Raw genomic sequence first — 22,327 nt, 5'->3', positions numbered from 1 at the left:
TTTCAGACAGCATTAAAAAGACCTTACAACAGGTAAACATGAATGAATTTTGAAGATATTTTCTTCAGAATTTTCAAATCCAGATAATTCTAAGATATCTGAGTTGAATTCATTTCAGTGCTACATAGCATCAACGAAAGATTTTAATGACTATCCTCAGTAATTTTTTCCTGAAATCTCTTTAGCAGTGATTTAGTTTCTTAGAAGTGTTGTTCACTTACATATTTATATTGTAATTGCACATGTTCCCAAGCAGTTAAGAATTTTCAACCTTTGCACTACCCACGGCGTGTGTTCACACCACATCCTCACACATACTTGAGACCCAGGTGCTGCATCATCTCAGCCCTGGCTCCACTACAGAACTCAGAGTTCTCAGAAAGACTTGCCCTTTGGTGCAACCTATGAATATTTTTTTTCTCCAATTTTAAATGTATATTTAAACATCTCTGTGCATTACTTTCAGTGACCTGGAAAGAGGTGTCACAGCCCTCATTTTAAGACTGACAGATCAATCTTAGAAGCTCAGCAGCAACCCCCAGATTCCTGTGTGATGCCATAACTCTTGCTGAATATCAGCTCTTGCTCTGCTCTCAGCAGAGAAGAGCTTCACAGCTATCTGCAGTGGAGACTCTCAAGGGTTGCCAGAGTTCTGATAAATGTCACCACTTCGGGCAAGTTCCACAATAGACATGTCATAAATCATCATCCTGTTTAGCAGCATTTACAGATAATGTTGCTTTGCTACTAATGTAGTTCTGACTTGGTCCTGTGAAGACAAAATCCCTCCCTCTTATCATCTTGGTCATGAAGGAATGGTCTAGGAATGGGAGCCTACATAAAACTACATTCCCTAGTTAAAAGAGAATTGTTTGGAAAGAGGGACAGCTATAGGACTTCACTTTATTTAAAAAAGTGACCGTGGCAGTGACAGTCCTAAGTGCGGATTTCACTTTCTCTCCAAACGATGTTACTGGAGACACAATCATGAATGGCAATGATGTAAACTCCACTGAGGTTCTGTCCTGCAGGCCTAGCCCTGATCATTACCTGGTTTATTTCTGTTGTTCTTCCACACTGGAAACAATTTAATTCAACCAAGAGAACCTTTGAGAACCCTGAGTTGAATGTGTGTGGCTGGTGCACCATGGAAACGCTGCCAAGTGGATGTGGAGCAGACAATGGGATGATTGAGCTTCTTTAGCTCCAACAGGAAGTCCAAAGTCTGGAGACTCAGCCAAGAGAGAAGAATCAGAAGGATTTTTAGACCTTTCTTTCCTAGAGCTCTTTATGCTCCTGATAAGGATCACTCTCATAGCATAGGGACATCAGTAGCCTAACACCGACAGACACCCAGTATTCACACTGAAATAGGAAGGATGAGTGCACTAGAATACATAAAGAATTCTTCATCCAATCAGAGCTCAGATAGGGATATTACTTTGAGATTTGTTACTGACAGATAGATATAAAAACAAAAATATAACAAACAGAAGGGTATTTTTCCAGAAAGGAGCTCCTCCCAGTAGTAGGATGACTGTCAGTACTCTGTCCAACTTTTCACAGCCTGGAAAGATTCCTGAAGAGAAATAACTGTGATAGGTTTCTGCCCTCTCCTGAACTCCAGGGGCTACTTAAATATTGGTGATTTTTTTTCTTTCTGTTAATTACTCTCCCTGAAAAAAAACAAACAAAAAACAAACAAAAAAAAACCCCAAACACGTGAAGTAGCTGACAGAACCTGAGCCAACTAATCTTATGTTTTAGAAGCCAACTGATCTTATGTTTTAAGAGCCAGTTACTCAAGCAAGAGAGTAATGGTCGATCTCAGATGAGCAGTGGCAGGTCTCTGCTAAAACACAACTAGTTCCAACAAAAGTAATCTGCATTTTTTCTGAAAGTCCAAATAATTTCAAGGACGAGAATAAAATAACTGTCCCCTTCCTGTACTGGAAAATTACAGAACTGGGACTACTTTCCTGAATTTGAATTTTAAGCATAAATACCTTCTCTTGCAATTTAGGATGAATCACCATTGTATTTTTTGCTTCAGAGTAAAGAGTCTGTGCAGATAAATTAGTTCTATGGATCTCAGTTTTGTGAAGTACCACCAGGTGCTTAAAGAAATTACTGTACAAAGAGAGCTGAAATTTGATGTGAAGACAAAAAATAAAAATTACTAAACACTGTAGCCATGGATAACAAAATTAAAGACTCCGGTTCATATTAGCATATAAAAAGATCTGATGAAGCTGAGCTAGTCTGTTATCAGATGGAAGAGAGGCAGAAGGTAGCACAGATGGTGAAAACAGAGGAAATTATTCATGGTTTCTCGTCACACCTTGAAAGAAGCTACTGAAAAGACGGTGTTGAAAATTAAGACCAGAAGGCATCCTCGAACAACAAAACCTCGAAACCCTCCTTTATATTCTAAAGGTGTAAATATGTCCTGAGGTTAAATAGGCTTATGGTTTGATGATTTGTCTTTTATAGAAAATGAAAAAAAAAAATCAAGATTTCTTTTTATCTTTTAGAGGAAAAACATCTGAATACCAAAGGTTGACACTTGAGTCTTTAAACAAATGTAGAACCTTTCAGATTCTTCAGATTACTTGAAAGTAAGTGCTAAAATGTCCTGCACATAACACTACCTGTAGTGCCATTCAGACCTGCATCATCAAGCATAACTTAGAGAACCATGAGGAAAATTAACCCTTCCTGAGTGCAGCTATAAAGTTCTTCTAGAATCTTAACAGATACTTAGAATGCAGATGAGCTGACAACTGTCCTTATCCTACGAGCGATCATTGCCTGATTATTTAACAGGAACAACTGCAAGGAAACAAAGTAGATGTTCCCCCCACTAAATGAAGTCCAAAGGTTTTTTCCATTGGCACATCTGTGCACTTTTTTCAGATGTGTCCACAATAAAAATAATCAGGTAAAATGTATTTGAAAAACAATTTTATGGACTGCGGATTTGTATATCCTGTGAATTTTCCAGGACCTGAGGAAGAGGATGGAGAGAAGTGAGAGAAAAATTTATTGTAGAACAGAGCCTACCTAGGTTGTAAAACCTTCCTGGGGTTAAAAAAACCCCCACCAATTAAATATCCTCATCCAAGCAAAAAACACCACCACCACCACTGCAGTACAACAGCATTTTTCTGCCATTGCTGAAGTAGAAAAATTTGCAGAGTACAGCAGTTCTGAGGTTATCATGAAAAAGTTTGGGAAGGTAAGTCACACTGTCAGCAAACAAAGCCCCGACTACCAGTCAGGTGTTGAGGCAGAACTGAAACAGTTCCAAGTACTCAATGTTCTCATGCACCAAACACAGGGAGTGGGGGCAAGACAGGAGAGGAGCATGCCCAGCAAAAAGGGAAAGCAAATACATACCCAGTCCCAAATGACTGGCATGCCTAAAGCTAGAATCATAATCATTCAAAGCTAGAATCTCAGGTCTTGCCAAAAGGAGAGTACCAGAAACAGGCTGCAAGGTTTACAGTCAAATAGGGAACATAAGAATGGGTAATGAGAAAAGGTCAACTTAATAGGAATCTTCAGTTTAGATTTCAGGACTTACTGTTTCAATTAATGTAAAATGAAGGTGGTCTCTCAACAAAAGTCCATTCTAACTGGCAGATGAAAGCTCAGGACTCTCCTAAAAAATACATATAGTTCTGTATTCTGCTTTCTACCACTGCTGAGGTGGGAAATGATTTTTTGTGTCCAAAATGAACCTGGGGAAGTTTTGCTGCCTCTCAAAAGTATTATAATAAATGAGGAAGATTTGATGGTACCACAATATGTAAATATATTCAAGAATATGGATTGCTTTCAGCCAAGCACAAACTCGGAAGAAATATTCAAAACCAAAAGTTTAAATCTCTGCTGATTGCTTCCCTGTGGTTTAATTAGTGAGGCAAGGCAGTAAGGCATCACAAAATTTCCATTTTAGTTTAACTGTTCCCCACAGTCACAGTATTTTATGCCTTTGTTTTTATTTCTAGGTTCCAGGGACATATACAAACTATTCAAACTTTTCCCTTTGTTTTCTACCATGAGAAATCCTGGGCACAAAGAAAAATCTTATAATGGACCACTAGCATTCCTTTCCTTCCCTTCTCTTTCATAAACAATAAACTTATTGTATTCCAGTAATGATATACAGACACTCTGGTTTTACTCACAAAGATAATTCTGCAATCCAGGTTTACTCCTGTAAGAAGGAATGAGGATATGAAATTTCAGCACTCAGATCTGAAACATAAAAGAACCCTAAACACTGTGCTGTGTAATGGCAGCTCTAAGAATTGACATAACAAAAAGTATGTTTCATGTCTGGAATCTCATCTTTGAAAGAAACACACACCAACTCTCTGTGAGAGACTGAAATGGTTAATGGCTTAAACACTGTAAAAATCATCAGAGAACTTCTGCCCACTCTAACAAACTGCAAAGAAGCTGTTCATCTGCGACCAGCGCCGCCCACCCCACCCCGATTATGCCTACTGACTGGAGTTGGGAAAGGGACAGGCGCTTGAGATAAGATAAAGGGCTGCTATTGTCCAGTCATCCCAGGTCTGGGAGAAGGTATGCACAAGTGATCCTGGAGAGAGACTGGAATGCTGATAGCTCCAGCATCCAGGGGGAAGCTGGCGCTGAGCAAAGTGCCAGTGCACAGGGCGAGCACATCTCTGCAGGCTACAGCTGGTGCTGAACAAGATAAGGAGAGAGGCAAACCCTGAGCCTCGGGGAACTGTCCCATCCCCACTGTGAATAACTGCGGTAACTCCCTTGCCGGGCCAGTACTGGCACATTCGCACTCAGCATGAAGGTTTTCATCTCTGCTGATGGCCATAATGGACTCTGCTGGGCTGGCATAGACAGCTAATAGACAGCTCTAAGGTCTTAGAAGGTGTCAAAGGCTTCCGAAGAGTCCCGTGAGCCACAACCTTAATCCACAATCATCACCCAGTGTGAAACTCCCCACCCCAGCAGAGGTACCTGGGCGTTCCTATTCCCACCTGAACCGGAGTTGATAAAAACTCGGTAGGGAGTTCTCCTACCACCTGATAGTCTGCAGCCACCATTTGGACCAATAGACATCGTAATTGCAACTACCAACTGTTATAAGGATGCCTTTGGTAGTGAGAATTTTCTAACCTTGTCCCTTCCTTATACATTTTCAAAGTGTATATTGTCATATTAACATAGATAATAATAAGCAAAATGGCTACATACGTGTTTTCCACGGCAACCAAATTGTCCTACAATACACACTATATATATTTAGAAACACCAACCATTCTCTTAAGCTGCCCCAAGGCATCCATTAACAAGAATCTTCATTACCCTTGGCTTTCTGGGGGTAGGTTGCAACACTCTCAATTAACCTTTTGCTACATAAAGTGTCACACAATCTCTCACCTGTCTTTTGTTTCCTCCAAAAATACTTTGTTCTTCTAAAATATCCCAGAGATTTTTTTTTTCCTTCCCCTTAGAAGAAGGTGACCCAAAGACAACAAAAAACTAAGAGAACAAAATTGGCCAACGGAATTTCCTTTAGAAGTTTATCCACTGTCACCATCACAACAATTTGGGGGAAAGAACACCACCTGTTAATGCTTTTTAAAGCCCAAGCATTTGGTGTTGTCAGTATCAGTTTTCTTCAACAACTACAATCACTTGTGACTGCAAAAAACATGGCTGAGAACCCTGTAGCTCTGTCTTACTTCATGGAAGGCAGGGAGGGCATACATTTCTAAACCAAAACTTCACCAAAATATTAAGTATATCACAGGAGTCAGACCCACACACGAAAATACAAATGTAAGATTCAAAGCCTGGAAACACAGCGTGGTATTATTTATACTATGAATTTTTTCGAGCACTCATTTTCCCTTTTTTTTTCTTTTGTTTGTTACAATTCAGAAACCTGTGAGAATATGTCAATCTTATGAAACTCTTCTGTATTACCAAGGAGAAAGATTCTAAGTAAAATTTTTGCATACCCTGTCTTTAACCTAATGAAATAGGCCTTCAAGAAAGATAACTGAAATCTAGAAAATACAATGCACAAGGCTGCCAGAAAACAGTGTGTAAGTTTAGCAGAGTCTTTCCAGTCTCCTCGGCTTAACTGGAATTGGACTTTTGCTCAAATTCTCCTCATTATAGCTCCTATACAGCACAAAAAAGACCAAAATCCCAAAAGCAGTCTTTATCTCACACCAATTACTACAATGTTTTTCTCTCGTGTGTCTGAAAATTCATTAACCGGTATGAACACCTCTATTTTACCACTATTGTAGCTTTCATTTATGAGACCTCAAATATTCAGGTATTATTTCTGGCATTATTTTTCTTTGGCAATTTCTTAGTAATGTATTTAGAAACTTAAATAAACCTATAAGAGATGATAAAGCTGATCAAAATGATCAAAGCCACAGGGTGCAACACGCTGAACTGTGGCTCCTCTGCTTGTGTTATCCTGTAGCTGTACAAAGAACTTCCCATATTCTTACAGCGAGGTCCAGAAAGCTTCCCATGAGAGCTGCACATGTAAAAAAGAAGCTTTGTAGATTCTGCTGACAGAAGTGAACAGTTGAGCCCCAGACCACAAGAGAAACCACCTATTTTCAGAATTCTGTATAAACCCATGGTGTGTCTCAGGAAAATTTCCCAAAGATTACATAAATTTAAAAAAGAGAAGGAAAAAAAAAAACAAAACAAAAAACAAGAAACAAAAAACCAAAAAACAAACAACCAATCAAACAGTATTTGAAAAGAAAATTAAGAAAGATAGGGTCTAAAAACTTACCAACATCCTGTACCTATTCTGCTGTGTGGGCAAAGCCACACAGGTGATCAGATATTCCAGAGTGACCAGGACAGGCACAAACTGGAAAGTTCTTTCCAGATCTCCAAGAATTTTACCAGACCATCATTTTGTTGCAAGTTTTACAAGTGAAATGTAAGAACTTCCCTCTCTCACTTCCTCAGAAACTGCAATCCTGGAAAAGGCTGGCAAATAGCCACAAGAGGCTCATATAAAACTTGGAATGTTACTTGCATCCAATTTTTCCTTCCAAAAGCAGTTTATTTTCACCCTACCATGCAATCTTATCCAGGCATCATAACATGAGGAGAAGCCAAACTGTGCTCTTAAGATTCAGTTAGACAAAGTAGTCATGGTTTCAAGTTCCTTTACATTCAGCCATCCAAAATTAGAGTGGATACATAAACTATCATTACAAGAGTTCTGGAAAGCGGTGAGTACCAGAAATAAGTTTGCATTTGTCTTCTTGTTTTATACATTTCATTCATTTCCATCTTCCATGGAACTCTTGGGTTCCATGATTCCCGCAAGTCACAGAGCTAACATTAAATATTTCAACACTGGAAATTGTTTATGGTTTCTTAACTCAAAAAATTGTGCAACTATGCAAGCAAGTAGCCATAGAAACTGCGGTAGAGAAAAAAACCAAGTTTCAGCTAGGAAACTGCAGTGTATTTTTAATTCTTGCAAATGTTATCCCATTATATTCTACATGTGAAAAAAATATTAAATATTTACAGTAACCAACATATATTTCTGCTACATACTGAAGGACACTTACTACTCTGTTGCATTAAGTATTCCATTTCCTTCTTTCTTTTCTCCTCTCTCTCTTTATCACACTACCACAGTTTCTTCTGTTGGTTTATGAACACCTGCATAAAAAAAACCTTAAATGAAAAATTCACTCTGTCTTGCTATTTTTATGCAAGTAGATTCTGAGAGTCAGTTATATTTACTGTCCTGTTAAAAGGCAGCTTTTATGGCATGCTGTTTTTAAACTGGCTATGAAGCATTCATATTGCCCAATTCTAGGAACTTTGCTAGGAAGGCATTAAATAAAAAGGGCCATGAACATATTTGATGATGTAAACTGCAGCCTGCATTACTATATAATGCCATGTGTGGCATGGATCAATATACCCAAAGGGAGAATTGCATTAAGCTGTGTGCTATCTTACATAGGCACTTTCTAATGACTATTGCTTCCTAGTGATGGCAAGCAATTCCACTGGTATTAGTGAACACAAGACAGAAACACTGAAAATGTTTCACTCAATCACCTCTTTCATCCCAATGCTGGTATTTTATAAAGACTTGAGGAATAAAATTTTCAAGAAGAAAAACACCTCAAAACCATATGACAATTTGTCATTCATCTATTTGGAGGACTTAAGATAAAATGATTAAAAATAATTGGTATCTTTTGTCAATGCTGTATGTCTGAATGAAGAAGGCTACACTTGCCTTTTCTTACAAAACAATGATTATAAATATCTTTCTGTCAAAAGCTTTTACATCCCAAAAATGTCTGAGAGCAGAGTCTTATTTTTAAGACTAAGAACCCAACCCAAAAAACTGTTCCCAAAGATTTGGCAAAGTATTACAAAGCTACACAGGCTTTGGGGGCTTCCTATTTTGTTTTGGAAGGCTTTTTGGCTGAACTATTAATCTAACAGTACTCACAAGTTTCCAGAACTTCTGTAATGCTTTGGTGAGTAAATTTTAATTCAACCAAATAACATACCAACCAAATCCAGAATGTACAGATCACATGTCCAGTTCTCTAAGTATAAGACATCCATGGAATGAAAAAACAAAGTCTAGATAAAGGCAGAAACACTTCTGTTGACTCTGGGATAGAAATGCATCCTCTTGATTTGGAAAACAAAGGCCAAGACCACAAGGTCCCTTGGGAAGTATCTGGGTTGAGATGCACTGAGACACAAGCAAAGCTGTGCAGAGCTATCAGCACATGTGACTGTCAAAACAGCAGGAATATTGCTCTGGACTAGTGAGAGGTGTCCACTTCTCTGCAGCTCACAGCATTTCATTTGGAAATGTCTGCTTTGGCAATTTCATTAATCAAATGCATTTTTATATTTATTTAGTACTATATTAAAATTTATATTGCTTTAATGCATTTTTAAAAATTGAATCTGTGAAACCCATAACAATATGGACTTAACATTTTTATCAAGTGAAGAAACAAAATACTGCAAATAAAAAGAAATTTGGACACAAGCCCAACATGCCAATTTATTTTTATTTTCTTTCTATTAGCAGACTCTAGCTTGAACAATTCTTCCTCAAAACCATGCAGATTTCACTGGACAATACAAGTATTTGCTATAACATCATTCAGGTACATTACTTAGATGATTAAAAAAAATCTTCAAACACTGTACTTCAGAAATAAAGAAGCTGGAGTACAGCTTTGACAAGATTCCAAAAGGTATGCATTAGTTTTAAAATGGAAAACACCACTTATTTTTCTTTCCATAACCAAATGATAAACACTGTACCAAGGAAAAATCACAGACAGCCACAAATGCTTCATGAATTCAAACATCATATTCATACTTTATCCTTACAATATTGTAATGTGGTGGTTGCATCTACTGAGACCATCTATTCAGTGACTGCAAAACTGCGTACCTATAATAAATAATGGATCCACTAAGTCAATGATAAGGTATTACCTTATAAATAACTGCCAATTCCAGTGACACATCAAAACAACGTTCCTTACAAACCTTATCACCACTCTACCCAAAGTTCACAAATTCAACAGTGACTACTGAACATACAGAGAGCAAAAGCGTACACATAGCCAAACAAGTACCTTAGCACTCAAATTTCAACATATGTAATTTATGTTGCACACATATTAATTCATAAATTAATGCAAAGTTTGGTAAGGGTGTCACAGGTTGTGATATTCGATGTCCTGGCATCTTGCACATCAAATGGCAAGGATTGACAGTGTTAACTTTACTTGCAAATATGGACAATTAACGGAATGTTTCAATGGGATAAGTAATACATATCCCAAGAGAAAAGCAAAATTACATTGTACTTTTCATAATTAAACCATACTTCTGTAAAATCTGCCCCTGACCAAACCTTTGCACAGTGTTTTAACAAAGAACTGATTTTCCATGCTGACAACTACTGCTTTTATATGTGGGGAAGGTCTGAAGTAGTTTGCGTCTTGTGAAAATTACTCCTCCTTTCAGAGAAAATGACTGAAAATAATCTAGGCCTTCTTTTACAATACTTGAACTACAGAGATTAATGTAACCACAGACTGACAAAGAATTCCAAGCTACAATTCATGAGCATACTCTTTTTAACCTGGCTGCTTTTCACAGGATACTCTCTCTCTCCTCTCCAAAACCAGCCCCCTCTGAGGCTGCAACAGTGTGGAGCTCAGAGGAATCTTTTGAAAGCCTGGTGTAACTTGAACGCTGGCCTCGCTTGTGAGCAACCGTCTTGAGGTTCTCATTCTGAACTGCAGTTGAATTGGAACCTGAGCCAGGGTGCAGGATAATTTGAGATGGATCTCTGATACCTTGTATTTCTTCAAAATTTTGATTAGCTCGATTGCTTGGAGCACTGTTGTTATTTAAGGTGACTGTACTAGGCGTTCTGTTTAAATTATAGACCTTCTGGCAGGCTGGCCAGCTCTCTTCAGGGCTGCTTGCTATCAGGCTGCTTTCAGAGGGGCTCTTCTTATCTTCTGAGCAAATAGACATACGAACCACAGCTGGATCTTGAAGGCCACTAAGGCTGTGTGGAATTCCCCTTTTTGCACTGTGACTGTCATCTTCAAGCTCAATGAGATTTGCCTTTTCAAGCTGTGAATCATCTGCTCCTTCATTGTGGAGGGAATGATTTGGAGAACTTTCATTGGATCTTACACCAGAGTCAGACGAATCTTTCTTATCCAAAAGGGCATCTGTCAAATACTCCTTTGCTTTGATGAAGGTTCTAATAGGTTCAGAACCATGTTCTGGAGATTTGGGCTGCTTCTCTATTTTTGTATCTGTTTTCTTATCTTTACCTTCCTTAAGAAGAGGAGTATTATCTGATTCCTCAGTTCCTGACTCATCTTCATCACTGGGAAGTTTCTGATACCGGAGAGTAACTCCCTTAAGCTTTAAATCTGCAGCCTGGAAAATACTGGTTCTTTCCAAAGACTTCTTTCCTGGGAGAAGCTTAGAACCAGACTGATCAGATTTTTCATCTTCTTCAGTAATAGGATCCAAAGGAGATGCATCATTAGTGGAAACACCTGAAGTACTGTAATCAACATCATTCCTCTTCAGCAAAAAGGACTTTCTTCCATCATCTTGCTTCTGTTCACTGTCTTTTCCTTTTTCCTGTTCTGCACTGGAGTGCAGGGAGCCCCCTGAAGTGCTCTGGCCCATATAGAAAGCACTTGAGCTATGAGGGGAGGACCTCCCACTTACTGTGGTAGAATTGGCACCTCCTTCTAACTGTGACATTTGAGCAATATACTCTCTATAAGCATCTCTGTACTCTGCCTGCACCTTGTCTGTAAGCTTTGATATTTCAATACTAGAATCTTGAGAGTTAAGACTTGAAAGACTTGGAGTTCTACGAGTTTGTGACTGGAAAAAAAAAAAGAGGAGAAAAAAGAAGAGAGAAAGGTAACAGTTAAATGAACTATTTCTTTTGACTTTCATCAATGTACTTAAATAACCCAGAGCATTAAACATGCACTTAAATTATTGTTCCTGTTGCTACAAATGAGATTATGAAAGTGAAACTGTAAACATTATAATTAAAATGCTTACTATAAACATATATATGGAAGCACACATACAAACTAAACTTAGAAAATATTCTTAGTTTTGGTTCTCATAATTTCCACAAAACAAGCATTTTATCCAGTGCATTTGAGAGCAACTCTTTTGAGTATATAATTATAAGAACTGGATTTGCATGTCAAGATGGGGTTTTTAAATACACTTCACACATTTACAAAAGTTACATTTTATATTAGAAAGACAGCAAGAATCCATCTAAATGTTGAACAGCTCTCAAAAACATTTTTAAAAGACCCCCACCATACATACTTTAACATATCATAGCAAAGTTACATTGCATATATCTGATTTCAGAAACATCAGCTTCCTGACAAACATAACCCTCTTCGCCCCTGTCTGCTTTTAGAATTTGGTTTTATTTCTCATTACCCTAGTCTGATTTGATTGGTAACAAATTAAATTAATTTCCCCAAGAGCATTTTGCCAGTGATGGTCCCTGGTAAGTGATCTCTCCCTGCCCTTACTTTGTCCCACAAACCTTCTACTATATTTCCTCTCCACTGCCCAGCTGAGGAGGGCAGTGATAAAAAGCTTTGGTGGGCAACTGGCATCCAGCCAGGGTCAGGTCACACAACAGACAAGCTGCAATACTAATCAATATTGACTTAACAAATTCTAACAGGTGAATTCTAATGTTTTCTTAAAGACAAACTACCCTTCTCATTCCTTTGATTCAACTTCAGATAACTGTATAGGCATCAGAAGCACTGTTTATTAAAATACATTAAATGTGCATAATAGCACTTTGATCTAGAAAAAACATACATTGATACTCCATGGAAATGGGCAGTAAGAGGTAATTAGTATCCTACAAACACACAGGAGCATGCATGCACACACTCAGAAGTATCTGGGGTAGAAATCTATCTCTGGGAATTACCTACAGTTAGGAAATTGGGGTGTCTTCTTATTTTGCTGCACCTTCAAGATTTTATAATTTACTTCTAGAGAAGAAAAGGGCTCACCCCATTGGGTTTGCAGTTTCTTTTTTTTTTTTTTTTTTAATTCTAACCCCTACTTAGCCACCAACTGATTTGTCTTATTTCTTAAGGACAGACAAATGAAAATCCAACATTTCAGGGGGTCTCATAAGATGCAGAAGAAAACTGCCCACAACTTATAGCAGAAACCACAGCTAGAGAAGGATGTCAGTTCTGGAATCTATGAACAGGACAAAGTTCTGATGTCATGGAGCATTGTAATTGTCCATTTTCAAAAACCTAACAAATATATTTGTTGAATGGGCTAACCTCTAGTTAACACATAGTTAAAATATTTCATACACAAAGCCTGAATATTCCACAAATAAAGAAGCCTTGGAAGACACCACCCTAGGCTAAGTGAGAAAAGCATGATAGCTGCAGGTTTTTTTGTCCAGAAGAGTGATCACTGGACTGTTTTCAGACAGCAAAGATTTAAGACTTCCACTCAGAGTATGGTTTCTGCAGAACTAGTCTTTACCAAGACTGAGAACTGAAAGCATCTGAACTTTCCTAGAGACTTATTTATTGTCTTGTCTATATCCAAGACTGTAAAAAACCTCTTTTCCATACAGGTAAGCAAGCAGAGTACATTTCTCTATTAAATACCTGCCAACTTAAGTTACTATGGCGTGGAGGAGCTTCATCCAGACCAATTGTGTTGAGTTCTTCAAAGCTGAAGTTCAGTGTGTAGGGAGCTTGCCCAGCAAGACCCGTCAGCTCAGTGTGAGGCAGCTCGGTGCTGTGGCCAGGACGGCGAGGAAGGTCACTGTGAGCCATGGCAGCTGTTCCGTGCTCTGCTGCTCCACGAGGATCCTCCTGAGCAGCCTGACTTTCTGAGTTTCTCATTTCAACAATCTTAATACACAAAGAGAGACAGTTTAAGTGTAATTGCATAAATAGAAGAAGTTCTCAAAATTGATGAACAAGAACTCAATTAAAAATAGGAACGAGGAATTCACAGCTATACAAGTGTACCCGTATATGCAGCTTTGACCATGAAAAAGTACAAAGAAAAATAATTTCATAATTCTTTTGTATTTACAAGTTATTCTTATTACTGCTCAAACCCTTGAAAGAGCTCATATGCCATAAAAATACTTAAGTTCTTATACAACTACCAAGTGATAGATTACAAATTTTAAAGCAAATCAAACACTTTGTATCTAACAATAAATCTCGTAATTCTTGGTGTTTTCAAGTCTGAATTACAGATGAGACACACTGTTATTTCAAGAAAGAAAACTGGCAAAAGTCTGAAAATACTCACTGTAACAGCCTGGCTGGCCAACTCCTTGCACCTATTGTTACACATATTCTGAATTCCCTGATTAACTTCAAGAATAGGACAGAGATTTAAAGAAGAGTTAAGTTCTGGCCATTTCAGAACGTAATTTCATTAGGAAAATTTCAAAAAGGGAACTGTCTTGGGTTGCAAAGCAGGATGTAACCAAGGGTGTATATTCTATAACCATTCTGTTGAAACCAAGTGGGGCAGTGATCCTTATCTTTTCCATAACCCATCCTTCCTCCAGGCAGATATCTTCTGTTAATGGGCCATTGACTCCCACTGCAGGACTGATAAAATTACATCATCCCATGGTGAGATGCTCTACCCAGGAGGAGGAGCCAAGCATTTCCTACCTAGATAAAAACTGAGATTGCAAACATCAGAACGGCCTTTTTCCACTGGATTTCCAGAGGAAAACCAGACCCTTCTACATCATCACTGGACCTCTGGAGGAAAACTGCACCCTTCTACAGGACCACTGCTTCAACAAAACCACATCTGTCACTCCAGGAGGACTGTAGCCACCATTTAATCAGACTGCTATCAACACCCTGACTGACGGGGTGGGAGGTTGTATTCTGACTCTGTCAGTGTTTTAGTCTTTTGTATTATTGTATTTATATTTTAATTTTCCTAGTAAAGGACTGTTATTCCTATCCCCATGTCTTTGCCTGAGGGCTCTTTAATTTCAAAATGAAAATAATTTGAAGGAGGGAGTTTACATTTTCCATTTCAAGAGACACTCCTGCCTTCCTTAGCAGATGCCTGTCTTTCAAACCAAGACAGGAACCCATACAGGGAAAAATGGATCCCACAAAAAAAGGAAACAAAACTTCAGAGTTCACAATCAATTAAGATGCAAATCCATAGGCAAACAAACCTTAAGACAAAAAGACAAAGTAACAAAATAGCAGATGCATTCATGCTTTAAGACAATACTTACAAACTTAAAGATGACAACAAGGAAGCAACCAGAAATAAAAAAAGAATAATGTTGAAAAAGATTAATTTATGATGACCTGAACACTGAACAGAAATTCTTACCATGCTCCTGAACAGGTGCCAGTCACCAAAATTCATATTCATTTCTTTTTTCAGTTCATCAATGTTGCACTGAGCCAAGACACGGCCATTTATATTTGCCTAAAAAAATAAAACTAAATAATGTAAATTATGGATACAAGACTCATGGCATGGCAGCAACAGACTAAAAAGGTAGAGGTGAAATTTCCCAAAGTCATTGTTAAGTTCAATTCTATATAATAACCATATGATTTCATAGAAGTATGACAACTATGTGTCATGAAAAAAATGGAAATATTAAATCCATTAAAAATGTTTATATAAAAGGCAATATGATAGTGTCCTATATACAGACATAAGGAAACAACCCATAAGTGGTGGAAAATTTCAGGGAAAATAAACCACATGAATCTGCTTAAATTTCTCCAACTCAGAACACAAATGGACTGCAGATACCCAAGCATATGAAGATAATCAGACAATGAAATCCCAGGCAGCATCTGACCCCTGGCTTGAGGCATCTAAGATCAAGTATTACCTCCATTAAGTTTCCTCTCTGCATAAAACAGGCTTACATTCCTCCCATCATCAGAAATGCCCAGGGATAGAAGATTAGACTTCTTTCTAATGTTCATCATCAATCAGAGATCAACACAGAAGTGCTTAAAGAACATCTATATTCTAGAAAGGTGATTCCTCATATTGGGCATGTTTATATAGTGCTTAACTTCCAAAAGCACCAAATTCAAAACAGAACCATTTTCCTTACATAGTAACAAGAGATGTTTTTCTTTATACCATATATCAGTGTATGGACAGAATGTAAAAGAGGAACCATGTCTTAGTAGACCAGACAGAAAATGGAAGACCCAAGTTGAGACCTCTGCTTATACTCTCAATCGTTTTGCTCCCATATCCCTGCAGATGGTCTTAGTCAAACCAGGAAAAAGACCAATCCGAGCCATTATCTTCCTTTTTTACATTATATCCCTTGTAAAAAATGCAAGAATACAAATTAGAGGAATCTCATTAGAGATAACTAATGAGGACATTCTTCTTGCACTCTGGAGCAATGGAAGCAATTGAAATTTTTTGCAGCTTAACTTAATGACCTGCAATCTAACATCCTACTTCTTGCTTTAAGTAACTTTGCTGGAGCCTCCTATGATAAACTTAATCCTTGAATCAAATCCTTCCCATATTATTTGAGATATGATAAATTCCAGGACAAATTGAGCTCAACAAAAACACTGACTAATGACAACCTTCGTATTTTTCCCTTCTTTCTTTGTAAAAAAGAGCACGCGGAATGGTTAAAAAAAAGTTAAAGAGCAAAAAATAATTTGATGTTAATGTATCTATCACAGGAAAGAGGAGAAGCAGAAAAACATACAGTGACCTTTTTCTGAAGCAAATAGATGTGGACTGTGATAAAGAAATGGAACTATCTTCACCACTCATTTACAACAGGAGAGATGTGCCAATTTTTCACAGAAAAAAAAGAAGGGATATTGCTACCTAGATACAGAAAACATTTGCAACCCTTTTTGTTTCTTTAATCACACATAGCAATTTTGAAAACATTTTTCTTACTTATTTTCTCAGAATAACTACTCTCATTAGCATTTATATTTCTGACTGTTTGTCCTTTTCAACAGAGAGCATTTTCTCTGAAAATTGAATGCTTGTATGAAAATGTCCTCCAAACTTGTCACACACAGAGCTTAGGATGCTATTTTAACACCTGATGTATTTAAATGAACATTTTCAAGAAAAAGAGGCAACTAAATATTTTCCTTCCCTTGTATATCGCCATGCTTAGGAACCAAACACATTAATGCAATTCAGCTGATACCTTTTTTATAGTTGCAGAATACTGAGGTAGCATGCTCTGGTCCAGACCATCTATCTGCTTTAGCTTCTCACACACAGCTTCCACACTCATTGCACTCAGAGATACATGTGACACTCCTGTGGCTGACCCTGTGCCTGCTCCTGCACCCTGTAAGTGAGAAAACGTGCACATAAGAATTGTTCCAGTACTCAGTAGACCCAGAAATTCACAATACACACTAACACAAATCAAGCTGTGTTCAACTACATTTTAAAATTAAGAGATGTGAATAAGAATGCACAGGCATTTTTAATTACTATCAGAATATCTACATATTGGGAAACATTCATTACATGTATTTATAGGAGAAAAAAAGCAGCATCTTGAGTCCTGCCTTTGTGAAAAAAATAACCCTCTTATATAATTTTTCCGTCTTAAAAACTCCTGGTTTATCATCAAGCAAAGATGACCTAAAACTCAAAGACACTCAAAGATAACTGCTCAACTACTTGGATTAATTGGGTCATTTTAACAATAACTGTTCATTTTCCAAAGGTTCCTTCAGCTCTATGCAAGATCAGCCAAGGGGCTGTGTACCACAGTACTGAAACAGCAGCACTGTAAACACCCTACAAGATACTATGAGGATGCTTCATGTACCTCAAACTTGGGCAAGATTCAGGTAGATATTATTTATAATTCAGCTCTGTAATAAGAGTTGTCCTGTTAATGTTGCTAGCTTCTGGGAATTTCAAAGAAAGGGTGGAAAACTAAAACAAATGCATCTGCAGATAGACAGTATATTAAGCCAGTATGTTCTTTAAAAAACAACCCATTCCTCCTGGATAGGAACCTATGCACAGTTACACTAGTGATTCTAAATTCCTAAAAGCAAAATCAGAATCAGTTCTATCAGTTAAAAATATTTGTGTGCTCTCCATTTGCGCGGAAGGTTGCACCCTCCCTTTTTTCTGAATATAAAGTTTTGGATTCTGCATTGTAGACTGTGCACCAAGCAGCTCATTTTGGGAAGATGCAAAAGAGCTTCTAAGCTTCAGAGGTCATAATCACATGCACAAACCCTGGGATGTAAAAGTGCATTTTGACTATCCAGTTAACCAAGTTTTATTATATTCCTCAAATCACAAATGAAGACTGGTTTTGGAGTTGTAACAGTGTCCCCATTTTTATTTAATTACTTTGAAGGTGCTTAATTTTTCAGAATTAATATAAATTACTAGATCCCAATACATTGCTTATAAAAACTGAGTTATCAAGAGAATGCCATTAGTCTTATCTGAATTATCTAAACCATTTATTTACTATCTGAATTATCTAAACCTATCTATTTAAAATAATTTATTCAACTAGTAATTCCAAGGCAGCAATCCAAAACCCCATTATTTACTACCTCAGAGCTATTTCTGACTTACTGTTATCAAAGATATCCTGATCTGGGGAGCTAGGCACACTCCCCACTCAAGCTACTCTGAGTTCCAAAGTTTAGGTGATAATACACGTTATTTTCCCAAAGTTCTCCACTAGATGTCCTTGAAACAGACTTTAAAGTGTCTAACCATCAGCTTCATCTGGGAACACTACTGGGGGTTGTGGGGAATTTGAATCTGGCAATTTACACACTTGCCTGGAAATAGCTGGGGCACTAATCTTTGTTTCTTTAACCATTCCTAATTTTTTAAATGTCATGTCAACTGGATAACAAACAAAAGATATATCCCATTTTTGAGGAAGGCAATCTACCTAAATTACTGCAGAAAAATTAAATTTTTAAATTCCACTCCAGCCTAGGCACTTGAACTAGGGCATGGTATTCCTTTAGAGGGCATGCCAGCTACTTTTCAGATTCTGCAATGTCTCCCTAATTAAGTGCCTACAATACCTAATTAGTTATCATACAGGCGTCTTAAGGACAAGTTTTAGGTCTTAATTTAGTCTGATTTTTAACATATCTAAAATCTGTATCATGTCATGGATATAAGCCAATCATCAAAATGAAGGAAATGACAGAATGAAGCTTCACCCATAATCTATTTATCATATACTTCTTTTATGAACATCTATAATTTTCCTCTTTAACACATCACAGTGGGCTTTTCTTCAGAATACCAGCTTTATCCATTATTTCTTCATAAACACCCTATTTACTATTGGCATGAGTTAGATAATACAAAGACAAGATACTAAGTTAATTCAAATCTTATTTATATTTTGAAAGATGGCTTCTCAATTAAAATAAAAGAAGCTGTTAGAGCCAAAATTACATTGTGGCACCACCAAAATAAATGAACCCTAAGCAACATGTGTTAGCAATTGCCTTTGTTCTCATAATCTATTAAATACATTATCAACTATATACCCAGCAATAAATGAAGAAAAGTTTTATACACTTCTAATTTAACAGATTCTCGTTCAGATCAAAATATTTTTCTAGCAATCAAGGACAAGCAATTCTTTCTGCATGCATTAAGACTTAGTTTAGAAACTTTGCTTTCAGTGTATAAAAAAGATATGTAAAAGCAGAAATATTTAGACTATTTTTGTAAAAAGTGTGAACTGTTTGAAATAGATGCACATTAATCCAAATCATTCTTTATGAAAAGCACTCTCTAAAGAATAAGTAATGTAATAGCTTTAGGGATATTGTCATCATGTAAGTGAATTAAAACTGTACTTAAACTGACACATTTTTCAGCCTTAGTGGTTTTGTTAGAGATGCTTAGAGAACATTAGTCTGAAAAGTACTTGCCATGCAAAAGCTAAAAGCAGCTTGTCAAAACAAACCTCAAGGCTAGTAATGAGCATTAGTTTACAGACAGCCCAGCATGAAGCACCAGTATGATAGCTTCTGGAATGACTCTGAAACAAGGGAATGAGAATTCACAGAAAGTGGCTGTACCTGTCTGTTTCTGTTTAACTCAGACTTACACAGCTTTGAGAAAAGGACAAAACATAATTAAAAGAAACAACAGCTTAAAGTGACATCATAAAGGTTGAACATACAGAGAACATGCTTTGAAGTAAACAGAGGAAATCAGGGTTAGGACAGACACAGGATATTTCCATAATGTGATGAAACTTTTAAAATAAGTCTTCAAAATATAAATTTAGGATATGCTACACAAATACTATTTTTATGAGCAGACTATTCTGTTTTGCATAAGGGTTTTAAATTTGTTTCTGACAGAAAATCCTCCTTTTAATGAAACATTCTCCTGCCATTTCAGGATCAAATTATACTACTAATGTACCTCAAATAATTTTTCAAACTTCTATCTAACCAAATCTGCCAACTCCCCTCGCCCCCACTCCCCCAAAAAAGCCCCAGAAACAAACCAGCAGCTCCCACAGAATAGAAAAGTTATTTCTTATAAGCACAAATATTCAAAGTACAAAAATTCTACACAAAAGCACTGGAAAATCCATAAGAAAACTCCCATGCCATACATTTTCATTCATGCCCAAACTTTTCAAAAGTACTTCCAGTTTCTTAAGAAGTACTCTATATTTATCTGTATTACATGCTCTGGGCCACGTTAGTCCTCATTCAAAGCACACATACTACATCTTAAGGGATTATATATTCAGTGCAGCATGAACAATTGCATTTAAACAAAGTAATTATATTGGAACAAGCTACTTCCTAAGAAGTTAAAATTAACAATGCAAACTAAAGCACAAAATCAAGTTTATGACAGATAAGCACTGCTAATGCTAGTTTGATTTCTAACATAAAAGGGAATTCTGTGAGCAATTCCATAACTGGTAATACTGTGATCCACCTACAAACTCTTCAAAAGGGCACTCTAGAAGTTTTTGAAGTTATTCAGAAATAAGCATTTGTACAGTAAAACCAGCAGAAATGCATGTTTGTCTCCATCACAGATGTCAAAGGCTGGCATTTTAAGACTATTTTAACTAGGGATTCAAGCTGATTGCCAAAAATTTGCAATGCTCCTTCATTCTGATACAACTAAATAGATGGTATTTGGTATTTGGTCAATATCAGTTTGATATCTATGTTTTGATCTATTCAGCAAAGAACAATAAACTGTGGTCTGAGATAGACAAGTTTTATAATCAGCAACAGAAACTAATTATAGAAGGTGGCTGACGCAAAATTCTTGATACAGGATGACTACACCAAAATATTTCTGATTTTTACTAAGATAGCCTTCCTGATTCTTACTAAGATAACTTAGACTTATGCAGATGTTATGAGACTAATGATGACGGTCTGGAATTTCAGAACTTGATCACTCCAACCTCAGACTGACAACAATGGCAGACCCATAACTAGATCACATAACAGCCTCCACACAGCTTTGTCAACTCATGCAATAAGCAGAAATTATGATCTGTATGAAAAAAATATCTACTACAGAGTAATTCTGTTTTTTCACTCTGTTATGACACAAACATTCAAAACAATGATTATTCTCTATTTTACACAGGAATTGCACCATTTCTGGCTTCTTGCCAGTTTAGCATGAAAGACAATTTTGATTCTACATGCCCCTCTTGTTTTCAATCACCAAACCAATTACACATCTCGGTGTTCATTAACCACTTTGTGCAGGTTTTTTTAGTTTATTTAATTACTTTGCGTGCACTAAACCATTTAATATGTTGGATCACTTATACAGTAGCAACGACCCATCAATTAAGAGCTACCTAAATGGCTGGATGAAATTATTGTACCCATCATCTACAGATAATTGTAGCACATAACACAAATATAATACTGTTTCCTTTAATAGAAAATTCAATAAAGTTAACAAAATAAGTGGATTTAGAGTAGATGAAACCCTGATAAGACATCACACATCATATGTTGACTAACAACCTTCTTGCCATGATCTGAAACACTGCATTTACAGACTCACAGTATAAATATATACAGACTCAATGGTATAAATTTAATAGTATAAATTTAAAAACAGATCTAACTAAATCCTCCATTATCACAATCTCAAAGGAAGTTTCTTTTTAATGTTTTAATTCCTGTATTTTCTTACTTAGAGGTGATAGGTTACTTAACTTACAGGAGCCTTTTAAACTGCTGTTAGAAGCTGTACCTGAATGTGCATTAAGATACACACTCAGCAGCGAGCAGAAGAGCTCCCAGTTCCAGTTCTGCTGCTGGAACTCATTCACTACTTTGCCCAAGACTAAATCCCACTTTTCCAGGCTTGTGTCCCTTCCCATACTCACAGGGACACACACTCTTCAGCCATCACACTAATACTTTTGAGAAAATCCTTAATCTTCCCTGCACTGTTAAGTCTCAAAGGCCTGGGAAAACAATGGGATACTGGGATAGGGAATCAAACACATTTTCTGAAGGAAAAATTACTTCACATAAGGCAGCAAATGACTTGGGAGAGAGAAATTTAGTGCACCTTTTCCATTGCACTGCACATATATGGTTTCTCAGTGAAAGTTATGTACAGTTAAACAGAGTTTGGAATCTGTGTGGGGTTT

The 22,327-nt window shown here is 37.0% G+C and overlaps 1 protein-coding gene across 3 annotated transcripts in view; it reads right to left on the bottom strand.

The window, feature by feature from the left end:
- Window positions 1-9,089: 9,089 nt before the first annotated feature.
- KIDINS220 (kinase D interacting substrate 220) overlaps window positions 9,090-22,327 on the bottom strand; it is a 75,158-nt gene continuing 61,920 nt past the window's right edge. For all 3 annotated transcript variants that reach the window (XM_079327983.1, XM_079327985.1, XM_079327984.1), the window contains 4 exons: window positions 16,847-16,993; window positions 15,013-15,111; window positions 13,287-13,535; window positions 9,090-11,478 (listed from right to left, as the gene is read on the bottom strand). In XM_079327983.1, coding sequence (XP_079184109.1) covers window positions 10,210-11,478; window positions 13,287-13,535; window positions 15,013-15,111; window positions 16,847-16,993 — 1,764 coding nt within the window. In that variant the 3' untranslated portion in view covers window positions 9,090-10,209. The remainder of the gene's footprint in view (window positions 11,479-13,286; window positions 13,536-15,012; window positions 15,112-16,846; window positions 16,994-22,327) is intronic.

This window comes from Erithacus rubecula, assembly GCF_903797595.1.
Source record: "Erithacus rubecula genome assembly, chromosome: 2".
NCBI classification, from domain to species: Eukaryota; Metazoa; Chordata; class Aves; order Passeriformes; family Muscicapidae; genus Erithacus; species Erithacus rubecula.
Note: the sequence above shows the minus strand (reverse complement) of the source record. Positions and strands in the feature narration are given on the sequence as shown.